Source organism: Symphalangus syndactylus, chromosome 7 (assembly GCF_028878055.3).
Source record: "Symphalangus syndactylus isolate Jambi chromosome 7, NHGRI_mSymSyn1-v2.1_pri, whole genome shotgun sequence".
NCBI lineage: Eukaryota > Metazoa > Chordata > Mammalia > Primates > Hylobatidae > Symphalangus > Symphalangus syndactylus.
Window position 1 is genome coordinate 8,514,795 of NC_072429.2, and position 22,320 is coordinate 8,537,114.

At 40.4% G+C, this 22,320-nt stretch overlaps 1 protein-coding gene across 8 annotated transcripts in view; it reads left to right on the forward strand.

Moving 5' to 3' along the window:
• The first annotated feature begins 236 nt into the window (after nucleotides 1-236).
• The window catches only part of CLK4 (CDC like kinase 4), a 30,085-nt gene continuing 8,001 nt past the window's right edge, over nucleotides 237-22,320 (forward strand). Inside the window, exons 1-10 of one of the 8 annotated variants that reach the window (XM_063642465.1) lie at nucleotides 3,905-4,042; nucleotides 7,519-7,679; nucleotides 8,489-8,555; nucleotides 12,172-12,394; nucleotides 13,517-13,607; nucleotides 14,003-14,069; nucleotides 17,105-17,221; nucleotides 17,309-17,475; nucleotides 18,049-18,143; nucleotides 18,394-18,523. In XM_063642465.1, the coding sequence (XP_063498535.1) occupies nucleotides 7,577-7,679; nucleotides 8,489-8,555; nucleotides 12,172-12,394; nucleotides 13,517-13,607; nucleotides 14,003-14,069; nucleotides 17,105-17,221; nucleotides 17,309-17,475; nucleotides 18,049-18,143; nucleotides 18,394-18,523 (1,060 nt within the window). In that variant the 5' untranslated portion in view covers nucleotides 3,905-4,042; nucleotides 7,519-7,576. Of the gene's footprint in view, nucleotides 338-2,441; nucleotides 2,463-3,844; nucleotides 4,672-7,518; nucleotides 7,680-8,488; nucleotides 8,556-11,055; nucleotides 11,115-12,171; nucleotides 12,395-13,516; nucleotides 13,608-14,002; nucleotides 14,070-17,104; nucleotides 17,222-17,308; nucleotides 17,476-18,048; nucleotides 18,144-18,393; nucleotides 18,524-22,320 lie in introns of those variants that run through there. The other 7 variants (XM_063642466.1, XM_055285029.2, XM_055285031.2 and 4 more) reach the window with 7 other exon arrangements.

Below are 22,320 nucleotides of genomic sequence, written 5' to 3' on the forward strand. Positions count from 1 at the left end.
GTATGCTGCAAAGTGTGTTGTGAACCAGAGAATGCTTCTATCACCATTTGGTGCCACTGAATCTTGCTTTATAGTATCAGGAAACACTGGAGGCACCTGGGATGTTACTCATCTGGGACAGTGTGGGATGCCTGGGAGACCCTTTGTGACTCAGTGTTAAATAGCAAATAAGGCACTGAGACCTTTAGTGACCTTGACGTACTGGAGATAAACTGATCCATTGTGTCATTGTGAAAAGCCTTCGATGATATATTACCTTGGAGAGTGGTTTTAAAAGATAAACCTTTGATCTTGCTGAAAGATGGACTCAGCATGTTTGCTCTAATGACTAAGTGAAGTAAGTTGCTATATACTTTGTTGTATAAGTTGAAGCAGTCAGTAGAATGGATTAAATGCAAGGGCTTTGGAGCAAGCAAGATCTGGGTTTGAATCCTGATTCTGGGACTTGATAACTGATCTAGGGCAAATAACCAATGATCACTTTATAGGATTCAGATGATTAAATGAGATCATGTATATGAAGTGGTTAGCATAGAATGAGCATTTGATAGCTAAAAGCAAGTCTAATTAGTAAATATCAGTAACCAGCAGCTAATAATAGAGGCTATAACTGCAAAGGTTTATACCTTTGTAAAGGTTACTCTATAAGGTAATAAGCTTTTGTTTAATTTACACAATAGACTTTTACTCTAAAACTTGGCTTTCATATATGAGTATTTTTGATGTCTGAAGTTAAGCATGTAGTATACATATCCTAGAATATGTTATAAGAATATTCCTTTGGTTGCTCTTCAAAGCTAAAAATTTCTTTTTTTTTTTTTTTTGAGACAGAGTCTTACTCTGTCACCCAGGCTGGAGTGCAGTGGCGTGATCTCAGCTCACTGCAGCCCCGCCTCCTGGGTTCAAGCGATTCTTCTGCCTCAGCCTCCCAAGTAGCTGGGAGTCTCCCAAGCACGCCACCACGCCCACCTAATTTTTGCATTTTTAGTACAGATGAGATTTCACCATATTGGCCAGGCTGGTCTCGAACTCCTGACCTCATGATCTGCCCACCTCAGCCTCCCAAAGTGCTGGGATTACAGGCGTGAGCCACCGTACCCAGCCAAAAAAATTCTTAAACTAGTTGTTTTTGTTTTTGCTTTTGAGACAGTGTCTGGGTCTGTCACCCAGGCTGGAGTGCAGTTGCACGATCTTGGCTCACTGCAACCTCTGCCTCCTGGGCTCAAACCATCCTCCCACCTCAGCCTCCCGAGTAGCTGGGACCACAGGCATGCACCACCATGTCCAGCCAATTTTTTTTCTGTATTTTTTGTAGAGATGGGATTTCGCCATGTTGGCTAGGCTAGTCTTGAAATCCTGGGCTCAAGTGATCCACCCACCTCTGCCTGCAAGCTGAGATTACAGGCGTGAGCCACCGTGCCCAGCCTTTGACTAGTTGCTTTGACACATCAGTTAACTCAAAGGTTTTTTTGGACATACTTGTTCTTGTGTAGAGATGAAACCACTGGATTAGGCAGTGTTTCTGGTATTGGTAGTAGATTCTCAGAAATTTAGATAAACCTTTTCATTAAGTCTTGCCAGGTAACTGACTTAATAGGAAGGGTTGAGGCTGCCACGTAAGGGTGGTAAGCTAACTGGTGCAGTGATGCTGGGATGAAATGTCTGCCTTTAATTTACTCACTTTGACCTTAAACCAACTGAGCAAAATAGCCCAAAGCAGCTTATGTAAACAACCTACAAATATTTACTGGGTTCTAGGCCTGAGATAAAAGACAATATAAATTAGGTCCTTGTCACCAAACTCAGCACAAAGCCACAGAGAGTGGCTAGGGGCACCATAGTGTTGCATCACATAGCATAGAGGTGCTAGTCATTCTCAGCTTCCTTCTGATCACTACACACTTTTAAACATTAGACCTTTTGGTGGCATACAAATTAAAACACTAAAGCGAGATGAATGTAATTACAAAGCAGACTCTACTATTGGGTAACAGTGTGTGTGACGTCTATAATATAAAGGTCTCTGTAGGTGGCATTTCAAGTGGCTGCTTTTTAACATAGTGTTGCTTTTTTGAGCAGAATTGTGGGCTGTCCTGACCACACTTTCTTATAACCTCATGAGGCAGGATCTCTCCTACTCCATGAAACAGGAGAACATTCTTTGGTGCCAGCTTGAATTTACATTCTCATATGCGGCAATTTGAGCCCCACTCTACCTTGTATTATCACCCAGACCAGTCAGCTCAACATTCTATCCAATAGATTCCCTTGAGACAGGATGTGTAATCAATTGTAGAACCAATACATTTCACTCTTTGGGCAAAATCTGTTAGCATACCAGGTAGCTCCAAATACTACACTATTTGAGGACTTCACATCTAACTGGAGTAGTCAGGAGCAGGGAATTGGGTGGGAACTGATGTCAGAGACAGCATCTTGAAGAAATGGCCCTTCAAGGATGAGTAAGATTTAAATTTGTAGATGCAAAAATGGTGGCTATTCTAGATGAAAATAATATCATTTGTTTCATTTTGTAGCATGAAGAGTTTACCCTTCCAATTTTCCAAGTTTCTTTTCAACTTCACTTCTTGGAGTGCAATCTCCATGAAAAGTCAACTTGTCATATCAACTTACTTTTTGAAATGCTGTACAATCTCCGAGATTCATCTAAATTTACCCTGCTTACCCAAACCAGATGGCACGAGTTTCTATAATGTTAGCTCACTAAAGGTATTTCCGTTCCCTCCTTTCACCTAACAGGATAACAGGTCTCCCACATGCTATTGGGCTAATACCCGCAAGAGTTCAACCCTACCCTCCCAATTTTGATTTCTAGCTTTCCCTTTTATCCAGCGAATCCCCGTCAGAATACAGAAGCCAGCCCCCACCCCGCCCGCCGTCCCCCTGACCATCTTCAGTCTCACCTTACCTAAACCCTTTCCCTCCCTTAAGCCCTCCCTTGCTTTGACACCCTATTCTTGGTTCTCCTTCTCTCCAGATCATTCCTTCTCAGGCCCCTTTTCCTCTGGCCCTTAAGTGTTCCCCACAGGGCTCCGACTTTGACCCTTATATTTCTCATGTCACATACTTACACGGGGGAACTGCCTGCGGGCTCTTAGAACTGCAGAATACCTTATTTGAGGTAAGCAAGCCCCATAACGGACTATCACTAGCTCAGAGGCATTTTTCTGCCTTGAATAAAATCAGCCCGCAGGCACAAAAAAAATGGGGAAAACTTCGTTAGGGAAACTTCCAGCTACCTTATCTGCTCAGGAGGTAGGGATCCTAACAGGAAAACCTTGTCAGGAGTCTCCATTGAAACCTCCGGGTTTTTGTTTTGTTCCGAATAGGAGCACGTGAATTGAAAAGATGAGCACCCCTTGAGCTTGTTTACTGAGACAGCCTCTTTACCCGAATCCACCTTAGACTGGAAGCGCCACGTGGGCTGGACTACAAGCACCCAGTCCACGGAACAGCCCAGGCACCAGCCAGGCCCCGCCCTGGGCGGTTTTGGGGCCGTTGTCGCGTGCCAGCTGCTTCGGGAGTTGAGGTCCCGGGGGAGGGGGCAGGCAAAGCGTGATGGCGCGGCGCCCTCGGCTGGGAGAGCAGGAAACTGGGCACCAGCTGGCCCTGCTGAGAGGTGCCGCACTCAGGATAACTCCATCTCAAGGGGCAGACACGCCTTACACACTTAGGGCGGGACACGGGCGTTCCTTCCCGGCTCCACCCAACCCCGTAGAGAACGTAAACACCCTCTCCGCCCAGAGGCCCCGGGACCGGCTCGGGATGCTTGGGCCGCGCAGCCGCAGTGTGGAGGCTCGGGTCCCGCCCTTACGTCACGTGGAGCCCCGCCCTTAGGTGGAGCGGCGGGAGCGCGCAAGGCTCTGTCACGCAGGCGCGTTCGCGCGGCGTAGGTGGTGCTAGAGGCGACCCGCGGGATTGTAGGGCGACGGCGCTGCCGCCATTTTGTGGGGTGTTTGTCGCAGCGGCCGAGGAGGGAAGACGACATTTCTCGGCCGAAGGGCCATTTGCTTTTGCGGAGGTAGGGTTGCAGATGCTATGTGCTGGGCCAGGCGGCTGTCGGTCTTTAAAAGGTCTCCGAGCCAGGTGTCGGAGAAACGACCGCGTTAGGGGCCTGGGCTTCTGGAGCTGAGTTGGGAGTTCTGCGGGGCGCTGCTCGGCTGGTGCACGCCGGAAGCACCGAAAGTTGCTCGGGCGTCGCGGTTCTGCCGCTGACCCTTCTCTGAGGGCCCTGGCCGCTCGCGTCGCGGTTCCGGAGGCCGTGGGCTCGCCGTCCCCTGCTGGCTGGCGAGCGCGGCTCTTGGTTAACCCTGTCGGGACCTCTTTAGGCGGCGGGCGCTAGGACCTGTCGGGAGACCCTTCGAGAGCCGTCTCCGGCTTTCGTGCTGTCGGAGATCAAGTCTTCCCCTGGATTCCTGGCCGGGGCCGTTTGTAGCGTTTCGGGGGTTTTCCAGAGTCAAGCATTTGCCCCTGTCTTGAGTGCGCCAAAGGCACTGGCCGGGTGCCCAGGAGCCTGGAGGTGGGGACCGGGCGTCCGTGCAAATCCAGGTGGCTGAGGGCAGTAGCTGCTTGTGAGAGGTGGAAATTTGCGGAGGCTGGTCCTCTGTACTATGCTGAACACAACATTGTTGCAGCGAACCTGCATTTCTGGTAGTTTTGCATCTTATTATCCCTGGTTGACTAAATAGCCCAGATACGCTTTATCCGATCCTTAGGAAACCGCCCCGCAAACTGAACTCGCCAGCCACTTTGTCTTGCTTCATAGCTGTCCTGTGCGATTGTGCTTTTTACACACCCCTACAGGCTTGTAACCCATTAAATGCAGTCCTCTTGGAGCCATCCAATCCTAAACTTATAACCTATTTCGATGTTTTTAAGCCATGTACATAGCGTAAAGTTGTGAAGAACTACAGGATATTAAGGGCAGTGGCGATGGCTCCACATATGAGATCCATTGTGTCATTATTTTTTGAAAGATACCTAGTTATTCTAGCATGTAGGATCCTTTATTAATTAGAGGCAGTGTCATGATTCTAGATAGCTTTTCTTTTTTATGTGTGCGAAGGAACCTTACCACATAGAACGTGGGTCGGGTGATCTTTGTGCCTCCAGATAAAATATTTTTGAACATTGCAGGGTGAGTGGAGGAGATCAGAGGCTGGGACTAACAGCTGAATTAAATTTGAAGTAGTGAACTTGAGAAGAATTTTGGACTCTCACAAGGGAGTTCGTTCTTATTTTAATGTTTGCATATTAACTGATAATTTCAGAATTCTGTTTTGCTGGAGGTTAGCTGGTTGCGGCAGACTTACAGTAGAAGAGGAAAAAACAAAACTGAAGAAGACACATAAGTCTTGAAAAAACCCTCGGTCATCAGATGTGATTTTGCTTGCTATGACTTAAAAATCCTTAACCAAGCTGAGTTCCTGATGTGGTTAAAATACAACTTTGGTATTTGGCGGAACGCTTCAGAAGAATTGCACTTGAAATACACATTTTTTTTTTTTTTTTTTTTAAGACGGGGTCTCACTGTCGCCCATACTGGTATGCAGTGGCGTGATCATGGCTCACTGCAGCCTTGACTTCCTTGGGCTCCAGTGATTCTCCCCAGTAACTGGGACTACAGGCTCAAGTCACCATGTGCGGTTAATTTTTTGTATTTTTTTGTGAAGGCAGGGTTTCGCCGTGTTGCCCAGGCCAGTCTCGAATTCCTGGGCTCAAGGGATGAGGCGCCACTGCGTCCAGCCATAAATTTTTCTTGATAGCTCTAATGAAGAAAGTTTGTGTTTTGGCCTTTTGCCTCAAGTAAATTTGTGCTGTTATTCATGTCATGTTCCCATGTGGAAGTGACTCTATTTGTATCAAACCGGACTGAGACGCTAACAAGAGTTTTAGAATTGCTGTTTGACCTGATCAGTGCCTTCTCTTCCTCTGTAAAGTAAGCTAAGAGCCACATTAGAAGGATGCTTGATGAGTATAGGATTAGAATCAGCAAAGTTAATTAAAGTATCTATCTGGTGGCAATCAGACTCTGATGGCGTGACACATACTTTCTTGTGGAATACCTCCCAGAAGAATTGAAGCTGCCTCACTTCAAAACCTTTAATCCATTTAAAGTCATTTAAATTTCTACTTGCATTTGTTTGCTTATTATGTCATTTGGGCAAGCTGAATGAGGTTAACTAAGTGGGTTTTACTCCATTTTAGCTTTTTTCAGGTCCTTGCTGAATTGTGAAATCTTCTCTTTTTACCATTTAAACTCACCCTGTTTAGCAGAGTTTGGACCTGACTCTTAGAACTTAACTGCTTTGGAAAATAGTTAAGATGGGGAGAGACAGATAGGGGTTATATTGTTTGAGCACAGATGCTGAGCCTGGAAGGAACCCAGGTGATGTATTGGAGTTTGTAAATAGAGTCAGATGAAAGTTTGCTTTCACTGTGACCATGCTTCAGTGTGCATCCTTGTAGGTTGAGTTCTTTTTCAGAGTTACTCTAGATTTACTACAAAGAGATTTTAAGGTTAAGAATAACTGCTGGATAAGAAAATGAACTTGTTGGATAGAGAAAATGAGTTCATAAAATCACATAAACATTAAAAAAAATTTTTTTGTAGAGACGGTTTCACTATGTGTAGCCCAGGCTGGTCTCAGACTCCTGGGCTTGGCCTCCCAAAGTTCTGGGATTATAGGCCTGAGCCACCGCACCCGGCCTAAAATCACCTATTTATATCTCTTCAGTTTCTCTGTTGAATATTGTGTTCTATCCACACAGAACTAATATTCTCAAAGCTTAGAGTCATTCCGAGATTCAGAGAAAAGAACTATGGAGAATTTGAGAAAAAGAAGCTTCATCATTGAATAACTCTTTACCGTTAAAACAAGGTCACCTCCCATATTTAGTATCCCTAAGTGTTTTTGTCTCGCACTTCAGTTATTTGTATTACAGTACTTTGCCAAAGCTGCATAACACTGTGATATTATTTCTGCTTAAATCAGCTCACATTTTAATGTTAACATTTTTAAAAGAAAATATGTCAATAACTTAATTGGAAAATCACTAATAAGTAGAAAGTAACAAAATAAAACAAGATAAATAAAAACGATATTAATTTTTAGCTAAATACTCTTGTCTGCTGGAAACACTAGGCCTGAACCTTTTTATTTGGCCCCCCCCTTTTTTTTTTTTAATTTTTAAAAAGGCAGTTAGTAAGTGTTAGTTGAAGACAAGCACCAAGCTGAGAATTTGTCCTGGATGTAATCAGAATTCAAAAAAAATGTCTTAAGGTATCAGTATTACCCACAATTTAATACTAGATTTCTATGCCTGTTAGCAGTCATCTGACATACCGGTGCCTTGGGAAGCATTACCACCTAAAAAGATTTTGGAGCCTGTAAGACCCTGTGTATTGGATTTTGATACTTAAATAATATTAATATATAATAATTAACTGTCACACATCTATAACCTCCACAATTCCCTTTTCATTTCTATCAACAGATGCGGCATTCCAAAAGAACTCACTGTCCTGATTGGGATAGCAGAGAAAGCTGGGGACATGAAAGCTACCGTGGAAGTCACAAGCGGAAGAGGAGATCTCATAGTAGCACACAAGAGAACAGGCATTGTAAACCACATCACCAGTTTAAAGAATCTGATTGGTAAATTAACTCTTGAACTAGTAGCATTTTAGCTCTTAATAGTTTTAAATGATTTGTCATTTGCTTGTGTAGCTTTCATCTGTCAAATTGTTTTATAATTCAGTCAACAAATATTCATTTAGAAAATATTTGAGTACTTATTTTAGACTAGACTATAGGTGCTGAGGCTACAGCTGTGAATAAAACAAAGTTCTTATCCTTATGTATGTCTGTCTGCCTGGGAGTGGTAGGAGACAGTTGATCAGTAAGTGAATGTAAAATGTATTAAATAACATGGTGACTCCCAACTGCCAGTAACGTGATTAGGGAGATGACACACAAAAAGTTAAGTGGTAGTGATAGAATGCCCAATGAGTACCTTTAACTTCTATGTAGGAGGGAGACGGGTATGTTGTAGTGCTCATTGTTTCAGAAATAAGATAGGGTTTGATAGGGGAGCAGTTATTCCAACAGAGAAAAGCAGCATGTATTATTAGTCACTTACACCATGTTGTACAGGTTATATTTGTAGATGAGGCCAAGGGATATGTTTGTTTGGGATTTTTAGAAGCTGGCTTTATTTAGGAACTATTCTTTTGCATAGGTAGTAGCTAGTAATTTGGGAAATGGCCTCAATAAAGACTTGCAACAGCCTGTGTCCTGTTTTATTGTATTCTTACCAGTGTAAAATTTGGAGGTAATATACTTACATAGAATTAAAGGAATCTTAAAGTTCTAAATGATTAAAGAAAGGCTAGGTAAGTTTTCACTCTTGAATTAATTTCCCTTTTTCGTTTGTTTTGTTGGTTCTGTTTTCTTGTTTTGTGCAGATGTTCCATTGGGACTGTTTACCAGATTGCTTTCTAAATTAGCCAGCTGGGGTTACTTTAAAAAACAGTATGTAATTTCTTTCCTTCTCCACGTTAACAGACTTATTCTGCCAAACTGAGCTTATTTGTAGTTAGTGCAGACAAATCATGCTTCATACACATTGTTATATAAGGGGAAGGGGGAAGGTTTATGACAGAATTTCAAAGACCAGAGATAATTAATAATGTACAGTACACTAAAGAAAACTGTCTGTACCCCACTATTAATAAATACAAAAAACCCTAAGGCTTAATTAACATCATAGTACTGGTTATTCATAGGATAATTATACATTGTATATATACAAAGGAAGTGATAAGAGTGATGAACAGTTCATTTGTGCTCATAGTTAACTACATAAACGTGATACTGCGTCCAGTTAACCACCAGGCCAATGCCTTCTTTGACATTTGTACCAGGTGTGTTTGGTGGTCAATGTTCACCATAATCCAGAATATTCTAATTTTTGAAGATCAAAAACTTTGAGTGTTTTTATAAAATAACAAAAAACTGAAAAATGCAGAAAAGTATAAAGATGGTAATCTCTGTAGGAAATTAGTCCCCATTATTTAGCTGTAAAATTATAATTAAAAAAAAAATCTTTGTGTCTAAATCTTTGCCACTGATTATTTCCTGAAAATACACTCCAGGAAGAAGCATTTTTAAGTTAAAGGGTGTAAACTCTTAAAAATTTCTTGCTACAGGTTCATATTTCTTTTTCTAGAGAGTTTGCCAAATTATACAACGTGCTCCTTCATGCTCTCACCAATCTTGGCTGTTTTGAAAGGCCAAGAATAATGTTTTGATTAAACTGAATTTTTAAATTTCTAACGAATTTGTCCGCTGTCATATATTTATTGATCATTTGAACATCTTTTTATTCTTAGCCTATTAAAGTATTTTTTTATTGATTTAGAAGAGCTTTTTATGACATTATTTTAACCATTTGTCATATATATATATTGCATAGTGTCTTTTCTGTATGATTTGTCTTTTGGAGGCAGCCTGTGAATTGGTCTCCCTGTCTACAGGCTTAGTTAATCCATTCTGCATTAGAAAGACTGATGTGGCTGTAAACTCTACCTTTATAGATTGTGGTCGGAAGCCTGTAACATAAAGTATCAAGTCTTAAACTAGTGATTCTCCAACTTTAGTGTGAATAAGAATCACCTTGGAGGTATATTGACCAGATTTAGAGTCAGTGAGTATGACCTAAGGCCCAGGGTTACCATTTTTAATAAGAACTCCATATTGGATACTGTTGATAAATAGACCGTCGTTTGAGAAAGACTCTTCAGCCTAGCACGCAGGGTTTTTAACGATGCTATTCTCAGCTTACTTATTTGTCTACATTCCCCTGTGTGAAAGTTACTCTTGCTGGGATTGTCTTTTTCCTGAGTAATGCATAGACAAATCCATCTCTAAGCCATTGTGGCTAAAAGTGCCATATGAATTTAAGATGGTAATATGCCATTCTTCTCCCCTGGAATTTCTTCTGTATTCTACTTTGTCCAAATCCTGGCTTCCCTTTAAGATGCAACTCTTATTTCCATCTTTTTTGTAATTATTCTCTGACCATTTTAAACAGATTTTTTTCCCCATCTCTGACTCTAAGCACTCATGTGTTGTAACCTTTTAGAATTTCCTACATTGTTGGATTTTGTTTCATTTTTATGTGAGTAATCTCAAATTGTTCATTATTTGTTGGCAGGGACTTTGCCTTATATAATTTTTTTTTAATCTCCCACAGGACCTGTGTGGATATAAAAACGAATGCCCTTACCCTCATCCGTCTTGGCTATTTGAAAGGCTATAGTGAAATATTCACTGGGCATTCAGTGGATATTTTAAAAAATTAAATCAGTCTGTTCATCCTGTCTACCCCGTCCATAGCCTGTGTAATTCTGTAGACTTTGTTTATATAATCTCTCAGCCTTGGTCATTGGCCGTTATCTATTGAAGAGACTCTCATCCTTTTCCTTTGTCCTCATGGTGTTCACTCCATGTTTTGTTACTCTCTACGTTGTTTATGGCTTAGTAGCTCCGATTCCATGCAGTATTCCCGCTAAAGATTGTTAGTGCTAGTTTTTTCTAATAGAAGGATTTTGGACTTTTACGGGAAGGATGCCCTTAAGAGTATGGTCACGTCTAGCTTATTGTATTGGTGGTCTCTCCCTGACAGTTCCAAGCCAACTGATCAGATCTCTAACCTAGACTACCCACAGTCTTACCCAAATATCCTGAGTTGTTTCTCCAATAAATACAACTTAAAGCTGATGCTAGGGAAAGAGAACCGGGTTTCTGTATCTCCCCAGCCTGGATTTGATGCTAGCCCTATTGGGTAGTAGTTGTAAAGATGCTTCTATTTCTGCCTAAACCAGCCCCCTGGGAAAAAGAATGACAGTGTATTCTGGGGAAAGGAAAGGGGTTGGTGAGGGCAATCTAGTCAACATCCGTCACTCCATTGCTTGTTAGGATTATTTTAGCCGATTTGTCTGACTGGGCAGGTGTCCCCTCTCTCCCTCAGTGCTCCATGTGCATCCCTCTTGAAGCTTTGCACTCTGTTGAAGAGGACATTCATCCCAGGTAGAGAGGGGGACGGGAAACTGGGCCAATTGAATCTATGTCCTTTTCTTTCCATCAGGTCAAGGCCACTTAACTGGGATCCATTGACATCCTGAGGTCCATGACCTCTGAAATTCCTTGCCAAGTTTTGTTTACGTGTCTCTTAGGGAAGAGAGTCCATGGCTTTCAGCAGATTTGCAAAGGGATCTGTAGATTAAAGCACTATGGCACTAGATGATGGTGTTTTCTGTTGTTTCTTAGGTATTTCTCAAACAGGAATGACAGGAAATTAGAAATGCAAAGGGAAGTAGGGTGGTGGAACTACTGTAATACTAAACTACAGGATCCCTTTCTTATTTTAGGAGGATATATTTTAGATGCCTTTGGCACATGAGACAGTCCTCAAAAGCTATGTTGTCTATTTCTCAGACGAATAACAAGGCTAGAAATGCAAAGAATAGAGGAGACATGATAGATGATGTGTGTAATAAAATTGGTCTGTATAACAGTGGTTTGAAAATATTTTAGTTTTTGTCACTAATGTGTTATACAACCTTGGCAAATCATTTTTCTTCTAGGGATCTTAATGTAGTTGTCGGTAAAATGAAAGGGCTGGAATACATTTAAGGCTCCTTATAGCTCTAATATACCTTTCATGAAGGAATTCTCTCTGTGCCAGGGATATCTAAAATGCTCTTACATTAAAAGAGAAAGGAATCCTTTTTGCCTGCCTCTGACTGTACCTCTGTGAGACACTAAGACAGCTTAGATACAGGTGCAGAAGGTAAAGGAACACTTAATCAAGTAAACTCTAGACATGAATTAATGATTTGACTCAAGCTTTATTCCTTGGTGTGAAGTGCTTGACAGCAATCTCTGTAATGGGCCCATTTGCTTGTTTGTTAAAGTAAAATTATTTCTTAAGCTTTATGAGATAAATATAAATGCTAATTCATCTGTTTGAATTTTTTTCTTATATTGAGTTAGCTGTTTAAAAATTTTTGAGAAAAACGTTTTGTTTGAACCACATTATTGCAGAATGAAGAGAATAATTTGAAATCTTTTAATGTGTTTGCAGTCATTATTTAGAAGCAAGGTCCTTGAATGAGCGAGATTATCGGGACCGGAGATACGTTGACGAATACAGGAATGACTACTGTGAAGGATATGTTCCTAGACATTATCACAGAGACATTGAAAGCGGTTATCGAATCCACTGCAGTAAATCTTCAGTCCGCAGCAGGAGAAGCAGTCCTAAAAGGAAGCGCAATAGACACTGTTCAAGTCATCAGTCACGTTCGGTATGATTGGTTTTGTTTTTAATTTGAGTGGAGTTTTATTTGTGTGTACTCTTAATGAGCTGATAAGTTTCTAATTTTATATATATATATAAAATACTATTTGGATATATTATAATTGTATTTATATTACTTAAATCCTTAAAGGAAACCTCCAAATTCTTGTAGCTGATCTGTATATTTATTAGCTAGCCCTCATTTGCCCACATTTCCTCATACTCTGCAGACCAGATAATGAGTTTATTGATTTTAATAATAAAAATATTTTTGTGTTTGTAACATATTCTTATGAAAAAATCATGCACCCATATCTTTTCTTTCATCTTAAGCATTTTCTTTTTTCTTAGAAACCCTTTATCTGGTACTTGAAAATAAACGTGAAACATTGCACTGGTGGATACCTAAATGTTACTAACCTACATAGAGCATAGTTCCATAGTACGGTGCATCATTGTCTGCGATGAATTCTTTTGAAGTTGTGAAAATGGGTGCTGAATGGGAAACATCCAAAAAGTCTGCCCCCCCCACCCCTTTTTTTTTAAACACTCAGACATCTTCACCTGCTTGAACAGTAAACTTTGAATTAGTTTCTCCCCAAGTTTTCTTCAGTAAAACCAGTTTTTATTAGATTGAACATTGAAATTAACTAGCTTTTATTTTCCCCTTTTATTTTAATCATGTATATTTTAAAATATTGTTAAATTAGAATAATTTCAAATAGTCTTGACATTTTAAAACATTTTTCTGACAAACTAGACATCTCAATTCACAGCATATGCTATTTATAGCAAGAGATAAGTAAATCATGACATTGCATTCTTTAAATTTCAGACTTCAAGTAAATCAGTATTTTAAAGAGACAATTGTGTTGTTTTTTTCTATTGCCACTTTAAGTATCTTATCTGAAAATCTGTTCCTTGCCATGTTTTTCTTCTGTAACATAAACTGTGCCCTGTGAATTTCTGGGGACTGAATTTGAAATTGCTCCTGCCAACTGTTCGTGGCCTGGTGCTTATCTGAATGCCTGAATATCTCCCCGCTGAATGAATTGCGTATTCTGCCCTGAATTCACTCTGATATATTGATTGGCTGGACGATCTTGGTGCTGCCCACTTGCCGTTCCAGAAGAGCCACCGAAGGAAAAGATCCAGGAGTATAGAGGATGATGAGGAGGGTCACCTGATCTGTCAAAGTGGAGACGTTCTAAGAGCAAGATGTATAGAATATTTTTCAACACTTTTTAAACTTTGCAGAAAGAATAATCTTTTTAAGAATAGTTTGTCAGCGGGGGGCTAAAGAACTCTTCATTGCTTTTTTATTTTGTTTTTTGTGGGTTTGTTTGTTCTTTTGTATTTCTTCTTTTCTGTAGAATTTAAATATTTCTATTCTAAAGTTCCAAAATAATCAGTGGAATTTGAGATTAGAGCAAGAAAGATAGCTCTATCTAATTGTTTTTGTAGCAGCTGAAACTAAAATAATTTGAGTGCTGAAACCTTAGTTATGCTTTGATAGAGATCATTTGAAAATATTCCACACTTAAGCATTCATTGTTTGAATAACTAGACAATTTGTACTCAGGTACTTACACCTCTTTTTCCCTCCTCACTTTAGATGAAATCGTGGACACTTTGGGTGAAGGAGCCTTTGGCAAAGTTGTAGAGTGCATTGATCATGGCATGTAAGTTTGTTTTTTTGCTTTTCGAACATTCTGATATTTTTGGTGGGGAAAGATTCATAATTTAGATGAAATTTTACTTATTTATTTATTTGAGATAGGGCCTCTGTTGCCCAGGCTTGAGTGCAGTGGTGCTATCTTGTCTCACTGCAACTGCCGCCTCCCGGCTTCAAGTGATTCTCCTGCTTCAGCCTCTTGAGTAGCTGGGATTACAGGCACCCGCCACCACACCTAGCTAGTTTTTGTGTTTTTAGTAGAGATGGGGTTTCACCATGTTGGCCTGGCTGGTCTTGAACTCCTGACCTCAAGTGATCTGCCCGCCTCAGTTTCCCAAAACGTTGGGATTACAAGCCTGAGCCACCGTGCCTGGCCAAGATGGAATAGATTTTAAATGGTAGCCACGTGTTTTGGGGGGTACATTACTCACCAAAATTTCTTGAACTGTGTATGATTTATTTACCATGAATGTGGATCTTAAGAATGCTGACTGCCGGGCACAGTGGCTCACTCCTATAATCGCAGCACTTTGGGAGGCCAAGGCAGGCGGATCACCTGAGGTTGGGAGTTCAAGACTAGCCTGACCAACATGGAGAAATACATTCTCTACTAAAAATACAAAATTAGCCGGGTGTGGTGGCACATGTCTGTAATCCCAGCTACTTGGGAGGCTGAGGCAGGAGAATCACTTGAACCCGGGAGGGGAGGGAGGTGGAGGTTGTGGTGAGCCAAGATTGTGCCATTGCGCTTCAGCCTGGGCAACGAGTGAAAATCCATCTCAAAAATAAAAAAATAAAAAAAAAGAATGATGACAAGTTTCAACAGTGGGAAATCATTGAAATTAAAGTGGATGTTCAAGTGAAGGAATTTCCTAGAACTCCAGAACTGAGGCCCTTGACCCTGTATACAAGATTTGGCAATTTCGGATTACAGAGGCAATAAAGCATGTCTAATCTTAAATGTTAAGAGTTAGCTTCCTAAACTATAAAGAAATTTTTTTATCTAGGGCCTAGAGAATAAAGTTTGTGATTTGACCCTTTCTGCCTCATTTTACCGTTTTCCTCTAGGGCCCCTATTTTGTGGCTTGAAAACTTTTGTAAGTGAAGCTCTTAGAACTTTCGCGAAACTGCACATTTCTAAAATGACAAAATTTTTTATCATAAATTATTTGGGACGGATGTAATTTCCAACCTGTTGTAAATATTAATATTAAAAAATAAAACTTACTTCTCTCTAAATGCATTTCAGGGAATCTAAATACCATAGCAGCTTGATAGCTACCATCATCCATAAACAAACTCTTCTTGAATACTTAGACAGGTTTTATTACTGAATTTATTGTCATTTCACTTTCCATAAATACTATCCTAAATTATCCCCACATTTTGCTTTTCTGCAACAAATATGTGAATGTAAATTGAACTTTAAAGTATTCTGAAATATTTTCAGACTTACAGAAAAATTGATAAAATAGTTCAAAGATTCCCATATATTCCAAATGTTAACCCATTTTCCAAATGTTAACATTTTATAAGATTTACTTTATCATTATACATACATATGTTTTCAAATTTTGCCAACTGATCTGCAGACTTTATTCAGATTTCACCAGTCATCCCATTAATGTCCTTTTAGAATTTCTTGAAAGTCTAAGTCTTGGTGTATATAATGAAATGTATCTTAAATTTTTTTTTTTTTAAATGAGATGGAGTCTCACTGTGTTGCTCTGGCTGGTGTGGAACTCCTGGCCTAAAGTGATCCTTCTGCCTCAGCCTCCCATAGTGCTGGGATTACAGGTGTGAGCCTGTAGTCACGTGTGGCACACACCTGTACCACATCTGGCCTGGAATGTTTCCTTTATTGGGGCAGTTGGGGCCTCTAAAAGAATGAGTACATGTGGCCATAGATAAATATCTGACTGTTTAGCATTGTTTGTTTTCTTTTTTCGTTTTTATGGATACAAGCACTGAGAAAACTTTCTGGTCATATAATTAAATAGATAGGAGTAGAAGCTTTGTCACAGTAATCTTATTAGAGTTCTTTCAAGTCTTGAGGTATATACCAAACATTAAAAAATTTTTTTAGTGACTTATCAGTTCACATTCATTGGGGCCTTGTTGAAAGCAATGAATTGGAAACCCACTGGATGTGGAAAAAGGTTTTGTATCCAGCCATTAGAATACGTGTTTGTTTGCCCCAAATGTTTTTTATAGCCTAGGGCATACATCTTGTTACACTAGTAAGAGATGGTTATGGTTTTGTAAAGTGGAAGGGTCATAGTGAAAAAGAAGGCTTGAATGCTGGCTCATCTGTAGGTAGATTAGGTTTAAAAAGGAAGATAAAAAGAAATTGAAGATTTGAAACATTCATGCTCTGTACGTTTTAGGAAGCATTCTGACAGATGCCCCAGTCTACAGCCCACTGCCCTCCCCTGTAGCTGTTTCTGTAAACTGGCATCAGTGCATCTGCTAAGGGTTTTCTGGGCCTCATTACTTAGAGTTGGGGTCTCCTTTACCTGTGTGTTTCCCTCCCAATCTGACAAACTCCCAGCTATCTTTCAGGACTCAGTTATGTGGCACCTCTTCTGTGAAGAAGTCTAAGTTGTTTCTGTGTCTGTCTTTTCCATTAGACTTTGAAGTACGTAGGGACACACCCCGTCTTTTAATCACTAATATCTATGCATTGCCTGGCACAGAGGAGGCCTAGCCTGGTAAATGAATGAATGCTTTCAACAGTAGCATGGCCTATTTTTGGTTTACATTTGTATGTATCTTTTAAAACTGTTGTTGTATAAAATGTAATTAAATTTAAAATTCTGGGAGCAAACGTTAATACTCATAAGTATTAAGGGAATTATCACTTCATATAAAGTATTTTATCAAAATGTTTGGAGAAGATGTTATATGGAATCTGCTATATGTTCTGAAAGACTATTTTAAATGGCATAGAGGAATTGGTAATTAAGATTATGCTTTAGAGCATAACATGGCTTCAACTCACTCTTGTACATTTATCATTTTTATCTTAATTTTATTTTTCAGGGATGGCATGCATGTAGCAGTGAAAATCGTAAAAAATGTAGGCCGTTACCGTGAAGCAGCTCGTTCAGAAATCCAAGTATTAGAGCACTTAAATAGTACTGATCCCAATAGTGTCTTGTAAGTATAACTTTAACCTAGGAGCCATCATATTACATGAAATATTCAGATTTCTGTAAACTGAATTATTATTTTGCTCTGTTTTAGCCGATGTGTCCAGATGCTAGAATGGTTTGATCATCATGGTCATGTTTGTATTGTATTTGAACTGCTGGGACTTAGTACTTATGATTTCATTAAAGAAAACAGCTTTCTGCCATTTCAAATCGACCACATCAGGCAGATGGCATATCAGATCTGCCAGTCAATAAATTGTAAGTACACTTGATAAATAATTTTATTTGTTTATTTATTTATTTTGAGACGGAGTCTCGCTCTGTCACCCAGGCTGGAGTGCAGTGGCACTCTTGGGTCACTGCAAGCTCAGCCTCCCGGGTTCACGCCATTCTCCTGCCTCAGCCTCCTGAGTAGCTGGGACTACAGGCGCCCGCCACCACGCCCAGCTAATTTTTTGTATTTTAGTAGAGACGGGATTTCACAGTGTTAGCCAGGATGGTCTCGATCTCCTGACCTCGTGATCTGCCCCCCTCGGCCTCCCAAAGTGCTAGGGTTACAGGCGTGAGCCACTGTGCCTAGCGATAAATCTTTATTTTTAAATATTTTTTATGTTTGTACCTCCTTAACAATTAGGATAAATCTTTAAGCACCAGAAAACTTGTTTTTATTATACAAGCTATATATTCAAATGTTGTCACTAAAAAGCAGGCATTTTACAAGTAAAGATGAAACGTCTCTTGACCGCTGTATCCTTTGCCAGTCCTCCTTTCCCTGCTAGTACAAATCAAGTTTGTAAGTGAAACTAATAATGTGTTTTTGTTCTCTTGTAGTTTTACATCATAATAGATTAACCCATACAGATCTGAAGCCTGAAAATATTTTATTTGTGAAGTCTGACTATGTAGTCAAATATAATTCTAAAATGGTAAGTTAAAGACTTGTTTTAATTTTGGTGGTTGTCTTTAAAATTAATTTAACGTGATGATCTTTGGATGAGGAATTTCACCTCTGAGCCTTATTGTATCCTGATGTTTAACCAAAAAGAAGTAATCCTTCTTTGCCTTTCTCATGAGCTTACTTTGACAATCAAGAAGATAATTCATGTGCTGGCCTTTTGAGTAGTGCTATAAAATACATCTATTGAATTTCATATTTACTCAACTGTATCTCTCTAGAAACGTGATGAACGCACACTGAAAAACACAGATATCAAAGTTGTTGACTTTGGAAGTGCAACGTATGATGATGAACATCACAGTACTTTGGTATCTACCCGGCACTACAGAGCTCCCGAGGTCATTTTGGGTCAGTAGACACCAGGCTTTCTGATATTATAATTGAATAAGAGATTTTTGTTCTTTACAGCTTTACCGGTGGGGTGGGGAAGTATGATCTTCTTAGCAGGATTCAGGAAACGTTTTCTATTTTCATAAAAAATGTGTGGACATTGCTATAAATACTTTTCCTGAGTGGTAAACATGTGATACTGTCTGCGAAAGATATTCCAGGTGGTGGTTATTTTTGAACAAGTAAATCTTAAATGATCATAAGAGAACAGGCTGTGTTAGCTAAATGCGTCAAAGAAACGTGATTTTGAAGTTATATGAGTACCTATTTTCATGCCATCACAAAAGCACATGGCTGGTAAAAATACTGAGGAAACTGGTTGGCAGATGTCTAGATACCGGATGGATAAAGGTCAAGAGAAGAAAGAGGGGCTTCCCCAAGAGGAGAGCCCCTGTGATAACCCTTGCTGTGAGAAAGTCTGGGAAAGAAAATGAGTTAAGGTGCAGAGTTTTCAAATAAGAAGGGACTTATTAAGGGAGTGTTATGCCTCAACATTTATAGATCAGGTCGTGTTAATAAATCAGGGAAGTCAGAGGTTGGCTTGGGAGCTTGGAGATATTGGGAAACATTCAGATCAGGCATATTAAGAGAGTTGAATGTGCCGGGCGCAGTGGCTCACGCTTGTAATCCCAGCACTTTGGGAGGCCGAGGCGGGCGGATCACGAGGCCAGGAGATCAAGACCACGGTGAAACCCCGTCTCTACTAAAAATACAAAAAAAAAAAATTAGCCGGGCGTGGTGGCGGGCGCCTGTAGTCCCAGCTACTCGGAGAGGCTGAGGCAGGAGAATGGCGTGAACCCGGGAGGCAGAGCTTGCAGTGAGCCGAGACTGCGCCACTGCACTCCAGCCTGGGCGACAGAGCAAGACTCCGTCTCAAGAAAAAAAAGAGTTGAATGTAATAAGCTGATTACTTAGCCTAAAGTTAGGTCCAACTGAGGTTAGATTGTAAAGCATTTTTGTGGAATCGTATTTTAATACTTTTTACTTTTTTTGTGTGTCCAACAGGACTTGGTAGTTCAGAATAGGAGTGTAAAAGCAAACTCATGATATTTACCTAGAGTAGAGTAGTAAAGTGGTGAGGAAATCAAGAATGCTATGCAGCTCTTGCCCACAGAACTTCCCTTGATGATGGAAATGTTCCATTTCAGCACTGTCCCATATGGTAGCCACTAGTCACTGTACGTGACTGACTACCTTGTAGTGGGGCCAGTGTGACTGAGGAGAACTGAGTTTTGAATTTACATTAATTTAAATTTCAGATTTAAACAGCCACATGTGGCTAGTGGTTACCATATTACCATATTGAACAAGCACGACTCTAGAGCTTGTCTTTTAAATGCATAATAGTAGGGTTTCTGCTTAGTACAAATTGAAAGGAGCTACTGTGTAAAGGTAAAAGAAAGCAATATGGGAAGAGATAGTGGACAGAGAGGTATTTTCAGAGATTAGAAGGCAATAGATTCCTCATTTTAAGAATCAGATTTTTCCCCAAATATTTGGCATTTTTTCTTTGTTACTGGTATATGAAACAGTGGTGCATCATATAGTATGCTATCCTAGATTGAGTAAAATATAGTATATAGTAACCCTTTTTTTTTTTTTTGAGATGGAGTTTCACTTTGTCACCCAGGCTGGAGTGCAGTGGCACCATCTCAGCTCACTGCAACCTCCACCTCCCAGGTTCGTGCGATTCTCCTATCTCAGCTCCCTGAGTAGCTGGGATTACAGGTGCCCACCACCACACCCGGCTAATTTTTATAGTTTTTAGTAGAGATGGGGTTTCACCATGTTAGCCAGGCTGGTCTCGAACTCCTGACCTCAGGTGATCCTCCTGCCTTGGCCTCCCAAAGTGCTTGGATTACAGGCATGAGCCACCGCGCCTGGTCAAGGATTTTTATTTTATTATTATTTTTTTTATAACAGAGACAGGGCCTTGCCATGTTGCACAGGCTGGTCTCGAACTCCTGGGCTCAAGTGATCTGCCTGCCTTGGCCTCACAAAGTGCTGGGATTGTAGGCGTGAGCCACTGCACCCACCAGAATATGGTCAATCTTGTTAATAATAAAGTTCCAAATGTGGCCAAGCAAGGGATAGTACAAATCTGAAATTGGAGTCACTGGCCTTGAGGAGAAAGAATGAGGAGATTGGGAGAATAGAAAGGTCCTTTGTTTGTGGAGTGAGGGCGAAGGCATGATTCAGTTGGAGAGGAAAATGTAGTCAGGTGCTAGAGTTGAAGTGGGTGGTTGGCCTCATGTTGGGTATAAAAGCTAACTCATCCAAGAATGAGATGATTTAGAATGGTGGACGGCAGAAGATGACAGTCACCTGTGAAAAGACTAAATTGGGAGATAGGAATGGTTGAAAAATAAAACTTTTTTTTTTTTTTTTTTTTTTTTTTTTTTTTTTTTTGAGACGCAGTCTTGCAGTGTCGCCCGGGCTGGAGTGCAGTGGCACGATCTCGGCTCACTGCAACTTCTGCCTCCCGGGTTCAAGCAATTCTGCCTCAGTCTCCCAAGTAGCTGAGCTTACAGGTGCCCACCACCATACCCAGCTAATTTTTTGTATTTTTTGTAGAGATGGGGTTTCACCACGTTGGCCAGGCTGGTCTCCAACTCCTGACCTTGTGATTCGCCTGCCTTGGCCTCCCAAAGTGCTGGGATTATAGGTGTGAGCCACCGTGCCTGATCGAAAAACAAAACTTTTATGAGGTCCAGGCTCTAGCATTTACGGATTTTATGTATGTTAATAGGTAAAAACCATGCTCCATTATTTATTTATTTTTTTTTTTGAGACAGTCTCTCACTCTGTTGCCTAGGCTGGAGTGCAGTGGTGCAATCTCAGCTCACTGCAGCCTCTGCCTCCCGGGTTCAAGCAATTCTCCTGTCTCAGCCTCCTGAGTAGCTGGGATTCTACAGGTGCACGCCACAACGCCCAGCTAATTTTTATATGTATATATTTTTAAAATTTTTATTATTTTTTATTTTTATTTATTTATTTATTTATTCGAGATGGAGTTTTGCTTTTATTGCCCAGGCTAGAGTGCAGTGGCGCAATCTCGGCACACTGCAACCTGTGCCTTACGGTTTCAAGCCGTTCTCCTGCCTCAGCCTCCCAAGTCGCTGGGATTACAGGCGCCTGCCACCACACCCAGCTAATTTTTTTGTATTTTTAGTAGAGACGGGGTTTCACCATGTTGGTCAGAGTGGTCTCGAACTGCCGACCTCGTGATCCACCCTCCTCGGCCTCCCAAAGTGCTGGAATTACAGGCATGAGCCACCGTGCCTGGCCCATGCTCTATTATCCATTTGTTCAAATGATGGACACTGGAGCGGGCGGTTAACAAAAATGACTTAAGTCATTATATATTGACTTGAATATATTTCTTCTTTTATCTTTAACTTCAGTGATAATAAAAGTAATGGAAATGTCTTTGAATATAGATTTTATACTTTTTTTTTTACTAAATATTTGATCTTTGAAATATTAAAATATCTGTGTGGTAGGTTCTTTCTCCTTCCCAGTCAGTAGAGATTTAAGAAGGCTGGATGTTTTATTCTGATCTGAATAATACTGTCATTGAGAATTCTGAAGGAGAAAGTGTATAAAATCATGTATAGACAGCCCTGATGTTTATATATAGATCCCTCTCTGAGCTCCAATGTGTCTGTAATTTCTGCTTATAGGTGAAACTGCTTATAATTCCCATTATATTTTTTATACAATTTGTGCAAAACGGTAATATTTCTCTTAATGGA